The sequence below is a fragment of the Rhinatrema bivittatum genome, chromosome 4 (genome assembly GCF_901001135.1).
Source record: "Rhinatrema bivittatum chromosome 4, aRhiBiv1.1, whole genome shotgun sequence".
In the NCBI taxonomy this organism is placed as follows: domain Eukaryota; kingdom Metazoa; phylum Chordata; class Amphibia; order Gymnophiona; family Rhinatrematidae; genus Rhinatrema; species Rhinatrema bivittatum.
Window position 1 is genome coordinate 314,852,608 of NC_042618.1, and position 9,902 is coordinate 314,862,509.

At 45.8% G+C, this 9,902-nt stretch overlaps 1 protein-coding gene across 1 annotated transcript in view; it reads right to left on the reverse strand.

Moving 5' to 3' along the window:
* Positions 1-3,997: 3,997 nt before the first annotated feature.
* B3GNTL1 (UDP-GlcNAc:betaGal beta-1,3-N-acetylglucosaminyltransferase like 1) overlaps positions 3,998-9,902 on the reverse strand; it is a 715,330-nt gene continuing 709,425 nt past the window's right edge. Inside the window, exon 8 of the mRNA XM_029600286.1 lies at positions 3,998-4,806. Coding sequence (XP_029456146.1) covers positions 4,786-4,806 — 21 coding nt within the window. The 3' untranslated portion in view covers positions 3,998-4,785. The remainder of the gene's footprint in view (positions 4,807-9,902) is intronic.

Sequence of the window (9,902 nt, forward strand, 5' to 3'; positions counted from 1 at the left end):
AGTACGGGGTTATGAGAATCACTGAAAACCTGTACTGCTGCAGCTTCAAGACTGTTTTGGCTATGAGCGGTATCAGAAGAGACACCTATAGGAGGCCTTTGTTGCAGGGGCGAGCAAAGGCACCCATGGCTAACTCATTTGTATGCCTGTGTAGGGAGCAGAATCTGTCCACTCTGTGGTTCAATTCGGACACAAGAGGTCGATGGTTGGTTGTCTTCAGCACTAGAAGATTTTGCTCGCTACACATGGATTCAGAGACCAGTCGTGGGGATGGAGACATTGATTGAGATGGTCTATTAGTATGTTTGGTATGCCTGTTAGATAAGTGGCCCGGAGATGCATGGAGTGTGCGAGGGTCCAGGCTCAGAACTGCACGGCTGCCTGGCAGAGTAGATAAGAGCCTGTGTGTCCCTGTTTGTTCGAGTACCACATTGCTACTATGTTGTCTGTCTGAATCCACAAAGTTTTGTGTGAGAGGCAGTGTTGGAAGGCATAAAGGGCATAACGCATGGTTTGAAGCTTCAGGAAGTTGATCTGAGACTTGTTATGGAGCGGAGTCGATATATTTTGGGTTTGGAGGGTATCGATATGAGTTCTCCAACCCACGTTGGATGCGACCGTGGCCAAGATCATGTGAGGATTTGGTATGGGATCCGTGATAAGGAGCAGGGACGAAAGCGGTGGAACAGCTTAGAGCCACGAGTTCTTCTCATGGCTAGTCTGGCCATAGGAGTGACGTGGATCTTGGAATCATGTGGCCCAGCAATGAAAGATTTGATGGGCCGAGGCTATGTTGCATGCGCGCAGAGATGTGGACAATTTGATAGGATCTCTGCGCGGTTGTTGGGCTGGAAGGGCGTTGCGACTGTAGTGCCCAGATCTGCTCTAGATTTATAGTGAGTCTTAGGGAATTTAGAGCTCCTTGTTTGGATTGACTCCTTATTAGGCAGTCATCCAGGAAAGGAAATGTGTGTATGCTGTTCTTTGTAGATAAATGGCAGTCACTGCTAGGTATTTGGTGAAAAACACAAGTTGTCGAAGCTAGTTTGAATGGCAGAACTTGGTATTGAAAATGTTATTGACTCACTATGAAGTGTATAGAAAGTCTAGAGAATAGAGGCAACCCCCTTGTTGTAGTAAGGGAAGCACGGTGCCGAGACATACCATTCTGAGCTTTTGCTTCTGAAGAAATTGAGATTTCAGAGGTCCAGGATGGTCGGAGGTCGCCTATTTTCTTTGAAAGTAGGAAATAGTGGGATTAAAATCCTCTGCCTTGTTGTGTCCAGGGAACGGTATCCCAAGCCCTGGTCCTTAGTGGGGTGGACCGTTCTGTTCTCTGGCAAGGTAGAAAAATCCAGGAGCCTGCCCGAGTGGCAGAGCTGGTGTGATCTGGATACTCGTTGGTCTCACGCGGGAGCGGGAGCAGTAAAAGGTCCTTCTAGTATCCCTCTGCTGGTTTTCTAGCTGAGGACGGAGGATTTGCAAGAAACGTAGACAGCTATTACAGGGTCTCGTGGTGGTCTTGCAATTCAGCCACTGTCTGCTAGAGCTTGTGCACGAAGAGATTATCTGGAGTGCATGGCAGATCAGCTAGATTATCCTGGACTTCGGGCCGTAAATCAGAGGCCATAAGCCATGTTACCGTCTAGTACGGAGTCCTGTTGCTGGCAACGGGAGGACGTTTCGAAGCAATCATATGTTGCTCGATTTTCATGTGGATGGCAGAGAGGTTCCCTTGATGTTGTGTCAAACATCAAGGGAACCAAGGGAAACATAGCTGGTAAATTGGAAGATATTATGACCTAGAACCTCCAGAAACTTCTGGTTCTTTTTAGTGACCAGGTCAAAAGGGATGGTTTCAGGTACGTCCTTAACTTAGGTCTCGATGGGATCGATACCGAAGCGGGATTAGAGTGCCCATCGCCACTCGAGGATCCCGGGATAGATATAGGGGTCCATGGAGGCTCAGAAGGACGAGTTGGCATCGATGACTTAGGCTGTTGTTGGTAGGTGCCACAACGAAGCGGTGCCACAACGGTGCGAACATCGATGGCTCTGGTGTTAGTAGATTCTGGAAGGCATCGATGACAGCCTGACAGATGAGGACATCCAGCTCCTCCCTAGAAGCTGGTGTAGGTAGCGCAGCTACAGGGGGAGACAGGCTAGGCATTACTGGAACTTCCACATGAACCTGTAGTGGCTCAGTATCCAGCACCGGTGTCGGTGGGGAACACCTCAGTGCCTCGGGTGCAGAGGAGCATGGAGACTCTTGTACCCAGGCCCGCTTCGCAACTGGCTCAATAGACATTGATGCCAGTGAGGTATCAGTGCCAGCACCGAACAGAGAACCACATCGGTGCCAGCGACGATGTTTCCCTCGGTGCTCGGCCTGGTCATTCTCCAGCACTGAGTAAACTGCCACCGATGTCCAGAATGGGAAAGGTAACGGATAGTTACTGTGGCAGTGGCGGTTTCCCTTGGTGCTCGGCCCGGTCATTCTCCAGCACCGAAGAAGATGCCACCGATGTCATGGATGGCATTGGTGACAGACGGACACCGTGCCGGTGATGATGATTCCCACAGTGCTCGGCCCAGTCATTCTCCAGCAACGAGGAAGATGCCCTCGCTGTCTCGGATGGCATTGGTGACAGATGGTCACCATGCCTCTAGTGCTCTTGGCATTGTTTATCGCCCAAGGATTACAATGGGCTCAGGTTTAGAACCCGAAGTATGGAGCGTTTTCTTTAGTCAAGGGTATTGATGGTGGCTTCAATAGTATTGATGGCGGCTTCAATAGTATTGATGGCATCGACGAAGGCATCAATTCGAAAGGGCTATCGATGGGGCATTGATGGCGGCGTCGACAGCCTCGATGGGGGCAGACGGCATCAATCGGGGCATGGACGGCATCAACGGCAGCTCTGGCGACAACGGGAACTGTGGACGTCCCAAACCCTCTAGCCCCAATGGACCAGGTGGAGGTTTGCAGCAAGGACACTCGCGGGTATCGTGGGGTGGACTGAGGGTGAAAAGAAGGCCGCAATTCGGTTGGTAACCCAGGGGAACCATTAGTGAGGTGACAGGAGCTGACCAAAAAACAGGGCATAGTACTCACCGAGCGTCGATGAAATGTACGCGAAGGGAGACCCGTGTAGGGAAAACTATTTGTGAAGTAAAACTTCAAGTGTTTTTGTGAGGAAAAGTTGTGAGAAAAATCTCACAGAGCTCTTAAACCAGAGGCAACTGCATCGTGGAAAAAGACTGAAGGGAGACCCCTGTGGACACAGGGATCATGGCATGCTAAGCATGTTCAGTGTGCCAGTCAAAGCTTTCTAGAAACTTTGAAAGAAAAGTTTTCCGTGATAGGGCTCCGTCCAGTGACGTCACCCATATGTGAGGACTACCATCCTGCTTGTCCTGGGAGAATGTTTATGTTGGTCCAATAAAAGGTGTCACACTACATGCAAAAAATCCATTTCAGTCTTAGAATACATTTTCTGAAGTTTTATCAGCTGATTTTTATTGATTTTAATTTCATAGTTTCTTAATTTTCTGTTGAAGTCTGATGATCCCATGATACTTCTTTATCTGGGTTTGCCCAAAATGTCTACAGACTCCTCAGCCTTTTCTCTTTATCTTTGCTGTTCAGTCAAAGGAGGAACGGCAGAGAAATAATTTGAGAAATGCACTGCTGACCATATTTAAAGTGCAATCTCAACTACATTTTTAAAAATATTTTTTCAACTAATGTTGAGAAATATAAAAGGAAAATAAATGTGTGGATTACTTAGGCAGAAAGATCATCACTATATGCCTCTCGTATTCAACAACTGAATGAGCTTGTGGTACTGCTTCCTTAAGGTTTAAGTTTCTTTATAAAATGTGGGTTCCATTTGTTTATATGTACACAAGGAGGAACACATCTAGTCATTTTCTGAACTCAAGTTTTATTGTCACCACTTACACCCTTCAGGTTATTCTGTACTACAACCACAATCTTAATGAAGTGAAAGAGACCACTGGGCAATTGTAGCCAATAACCTACAGCACGGCTAATTTTGCCTGTATTGTTCAGATGTATTTCCAGGGAGTGGGCTATGTAAATGTGCACAGTTTTAAATAATCATATGTGTAGTTTTATATAAACCCATGTGGCTTCCAATGGAAAATTTACCCACAGGGAAAGCAGGTGCACAGCTTTATGGTTAATTTTTCCTGGGAGCAGTAATCATAGCAAAATACCCACACAGTTTAGCTTTCATTATTGGTGCAAATCCCACAAGTAAAAACTTCCTTCAGGATTTGCATCAACATGAGCAGTTTGATTATTGCCCCCTGTATATCCAAAAGGATAGAGGAAGTCCAAAGAAAGGCAACCAAAATGGTGCAGGATCTGCACCAAAAGCCATGTGAAATAAAACTTAAGGGCCTAAATAGGTATAGTCTAGAGAGGGATACGATAGAGACAATTAAATACCTCAAAGAAACACATTGTGCAAATCTTTTTCAAAGGATGCACTAGAACAAGAGGTTATGGCATGAAGTTTCAAGGGAGTAAATTTAGAAGCAACATCAGAAAATATTTGCTCACAGTGGAAATGGCAGATATCAAAACAATAAAAATAATTTAAGAAAGCATGGAATAAGCACAGAGGATCCTCTCTTTGCACAGAAGTAAGGTAAAAGCCAGAGATCAATCGGGGTCTATGACATTGCACCAGGAGTGAAATTCGGCAGTATTGATGGTCCTTTTATTTCTTATCTGCCTTATACCTCTGTTTTCTCTTACAAGAATACCAATGGAATCTGAAAAAAAGATATGCTCTTACTAGAAATTAGAAGGAATAATTTAGATTTCTTACCAGTACAAATTACCAGAGTGATACTTGTGGAGATTATGAAAAGGTTTTTGTAAGTGTACTGTTCTAATTTATTAAAGGTAAATTCTACACCATACCAAAAAGAAAGTTAAAAAGAAGACTACATACTCTGTGTTATTTTAAATTCAGAAAATCCAATATTCTACTTGTCACATTTTTAATTTGGAGCCTGATATAATAAAATTTTAGTAAAAGATCTGAGCTAATATTTAGCTCATATTTTCTTTACTCACATAGTAAAAAATGAATTAACTCCTAGTGCAGGAAGCTCATGGTACACTAATGTCTCAGGGATTTAAAAGAGTGTATGCAGAAAACATGCTTAGTGTACATAAAAACCCTCTTCTATACATAAAACAGGATTTATGCACACAAAACAAAATTTAGGGGTAATTTTCATAAGGAGTTTTGCACGTGTGAATGGGCTTTTGAAAATTGATACAGTATATTCAATTGAATTATCAATACGTTTTACATGCATGTCTACTTAAGGAGGTTAAATTTGAAAGAACTAGGCACACGTCCATATACAAAACCTAGGCCACCACCAAAACCTCACCCAAGTTTAGAATGGCCCCTCTTACAGTGGTATAAAAAGTTGACTTTTGTGTGTGCCTCCCCAGAGGCTCCTCTTGCTCTCTCCCTCTCCCCCCCTCCCTCCTCCTCCCTCTCCCTGCCCGAAATGGGATTTGCGATAAATATGCAAATGCATGTTGATGGGCCTATTAGTTATTCCCGCGCGATACAGAAAGTATAATGTGCAGCCAAGCCGCACATTTTACTTTCAGAAATTAACACCAGCCAAAGGCAGGAGTTAATTTCAGCCGGCACCAGGAAAGTGTACAGAAAAGCAGAAAAAACTGCTTTTCTGTACACCCTCCGACTTAATATCATAGTGATATTAAGTCGGAGGCCCCAAAAATAAAAAAAAATGTAAAATCTGCCCACGGGTTGGAAGACGGACGCTCAATTTTGCCGGCATCCGTTTTCTGAACCTGTGGCTGTCAGCGGGTTCGAGAACCGACACCGGTAAAATTGAGCTTCGACTGTCAAACCCGCTGACAGCCACCGCTTCTGTCAAAAAGGAGGCGGTAGGGACGCGCTAGTGTCCCTACCGCCTCCTTTTACTACGGGCCCTCATTTGCAAATTTTTTCTTTCTGAATCACGAGGCCCACTCTCCTGTGGGTTTTTCTTTATCAGCCCGTTTGAGAGTAAAGTGTGTATACAGAAAATGTATGCACATTCACAGGTAAAACACAGTTCAGTGCACCTTGTGTTTTATTTACAAATCTGTTTGCACTGTTAAATTTATAGTGATGCCAAGAAGACAGTCAAAAAGACTGCATTATAAAAATGTTCATTCTGCAGAGTAAGCCATAGTGAAAGACTGCTTGAAAAGAAAGCAGTACTGAGACTGCAGGAGGAGAAACGAAAGTAGGCAACAGCAGTAAAAGAAAAGAGGATCAGCAACATCATCAACTTGAGTGTCTGCATTTCAGTAGCTAGAAAATAAATACAATCAATCTACCAATTATTTTCCTTCCTTTATGTCTATAAAAAGAATAGATAATATGAAATTCAGCACTTGAAAAGACTAATCTGGATTCACTTGTAATAAAGAATGGGATCTGAAATCAATTAGTTCTAGAAGGAAGCATAGCAAAGTGCTCTAATGGAAACACAGCAACCACATAAAACAAGGGCAAAACCAAAAAGCATGAGCATCTGTTCACTGGTTATGAGTGCACATCTGGAGTTTCAATAGCATAAGAAGGCATAGTCCTACAACTCACCCTCCACAACATGTTAGTAACCCTTGCATGAACAAGACTCAATAGCAGATCCACCCACGAACACACTTATGTCAAAACATTTGTGTCTACATCTCAGGTCTTGGTATTTATTACACTGATTCAAGGAGAGGCTGCAAATACATTTTTTTTTTCATCAGGTAGATATGACCAGGAATGCATTTTTATCCAAATAGTAACAGTCTTCTAATCTTTGTGGTGAGGAGCAAGAACAGTAAGATAAAAAAAGATGGAATTCAGAATATTCCAACAGGTTAAAAAAAAAATGAAAAATTAGTCTTTGCTGTGAAATTGTCAAATTAACATACAAAAAAAGTGAACTGTCCCGCTTCCAGTAGTTCATCAGCATATTCTGGATTTTGCTGCACATATGTTAAGAAGCCAAAGAGATATTACAATGCTCCAGGAATCTCACATAACAGATTTATTGAATTGCATTGTTTTAATTTGTTTACTTTTGCTGTACATTGCTTTGAAAAGACTTATTGTAAGTTTTGGAAGGCAATTCATAAATTAAATAAATAAATAAATGTAGCAGATTCAATTAATAGGACCACCGTGAGATCCATGGCACATGAGATACCTGTGGGAGGATCACGAAATTGAAATGAGATAGCTCCAAACAGATCTCTTGTGAGCACAAATTCAGGGTTGGTTGGGAAAAACTCTCAGGTAATTAAAACAAATATTTGCATACAAATGGGAAAAAGGGCAACATATGGAAAGCTAAGTATACTAATGCCCATATTATGAGAAATAATAAATTCCAGACCTAGAGCCATGGAGACTTGGTACTCAGAAAACGACATCTGCATGTGATGTTATACTAAGGAATGCATTAGCCCCTATGCAAAAGAGTCAGAATATAAAAGTTATAAAAGCAGGACCAGTTCAGAGCAAATGAGAGAGGAAACTAAGTGCCTGATTAACTAAAAGGCTAATTTTAAAAGCCCTGCGCGTGAAATCCGGGAGATACTGCATAGATCTTCATAGGCCTGCAGCCATTCGGGCGGTTCCCAATACGTGCAGAAGAATGGGTTTGGGAAAAGGGGCGGGCTGGAGGCGGGGTCTGGGCAGGGCATGGGCGGGGCATGGGCAGGCTGGGACAGGCACTGTCCTGCTGAAGCATGCGCCGGGAGCAGACCGGCCCACGCAATTTGTGGCTGCTCTGGAGAGCAGTTAAGAAGAAAACCAAAAAAATGTAGGGTAGTTAGAGGGGTTTAAGGGGTCAGGGTTGGTAGGGGAAAAGGGAGGAAGGTTAGATAGGGGGGTTAGAAAGTTCCCTCCCAGTCCACTCCTTTACTGGCGCGGATTGTGAGGGAACAGGGAATAGGGCCTATCACGTCGCCATACACATCTAATGAAATCCCCCCAACTTGGGTACACAATTCAGCACTCGTGTGAGTGGATAGCAGATTTTATAAAATTCGCATGTCAATGTGCGCAAGTTATAAAATCGCCGCGTGCATATGAACATAAGAAATTGCCATGCTGGGTCAGACCAAGGGTCCATCAAGCCCAGCATCCTGTTTCCAACAGAGGCCAAACCAGACCACAAGAACCTGGCAATTACCCAAACACTAAGAAGATCCCATGCCACTGATGCAATTAATAGCAGTGGCTATTCCCTAACAGGTCTATCCAGTACCGAGCGGTAGGAAGAGCTGCATTAGTGCCTATGGCACCCGCGGTTGCCGCACGCACAGTGCAGCTTAACTACCGCTCGATCCTGAACACTAATTTTATTTAAATGTAAACCGCGTCCGAAAAGCCTTAGGCCCGCGCAACCCATTTTACTGGATAGAGCGCCTATACAGTATCCTGGGTGCGCGGGCCTAAGGCTTCACGCCACGCTGGTATCTGTCATTTCAAATGTCATTTGAAATGACAGATACCAGGAAGCGAAAAAACCAAAAGCAAAAAGTAAGTCGCTTCGCCGCTTCACTCTTCCCTCCTCCCGGAGCAGGGCGCGAAAAGCAGCCTTGCTCCAGGAGGAGGGAAGCGGCGAAGCGACTTACTTTTTGCTTTTGGTTTTTTTGCTTCGCCGCTGTCAGTGTCTTCCCTTCCTCTTGGAGCAGGGCGCGAAAAGCAGCCTTGCTCCGGGAGGAGGGGAGAATAGACACGGACAGCGGCGAAGCGAAAAAAAAACCAAAAGCAATTTTGGTTTTTTTTCAAAAAGCTACAAGTAAGTTGCTTCGCCGCTATCAGTGCCCCCCCTCCTCCCGGAGCAAGGCTGCTTTTCGCGCCCTGCTCCGGGAGGAGGGTAGAAGAGATGACAGCAGCGAAGCAAAAAAAAAAAGCGAAAAAACCAAAAGGGGACCCGACCCGACCCACTTTTGCAGCCGTCCGGCATCGTTGCTCCCCCGCCTCGTCCGGCATCGTTGCTCCCCCGCCTCGTCCGGCATCGTTGCTCCCCTGCCTCGTCCGGGAAGATGGCTGCCAGCACGGGGGGAAGCGGCCCCTGTGCATTCAATTGGCTGCCGTGACGCCAAATGTCGTGACGTCACGTCTTGAGCAGCCAATTGAATGCACAGGGGCCGCTTTCCCCCGTGCTGGCAGCCATCTTCCCGGACGAGGCAGGGGAGCAACGATGCCAGACGAGGCGGGGGAGCAACGATGCCGGACGGCTGCAAAAGTAAGTCGGGTCGGGTCCCCTTTTGGTTTTTTCGCTTCGCCGCTGTCATCTCTTCTCGCCTCCTCCCGGAGCAGGGCGCGAAAAGCAGCCTTGCTCCGGGAGGAGGGGGGACACTGACAGCGGCGAAGCAACTTACTTTTAGCTTTTTGAAAAAAAACCAAAATTGCTTTTGGTTTTTTTTCGCTTCGCCGCTGTCAGTGTCTATTCTCCCCTCCTCCCGGAGCAAGGCTGAAAAAGCAGCTCCGGGAGGAGGGAAGAACTGAAGCGGCGAAGCAACTTACTTGCACGGGGGAAAGCGGTCTCCGTGGCAGCCCCAGTCCTCTCCCCTGCTCCCTGCTCCGTGGCAGCCCCCCTCCGGACATCGGAGGGGGGCTGCAACGTTTTTTTCGCTTTTTTTTTTTTGGCTTCGGGAGCAGGGGAGAGGACTGGGGCTGCCACGGAGACCGGCACCCATGATCGCGGCCGGGGCAGGTGAGCGGGGGCTGGGGGAAAGCTTGCCATCTACCCTTACCCCTGCCTCTACCGCAGGGGTCAGGGTAGGCGGTAAGTTTGCAGGTTAAACGCGCGACAAAACG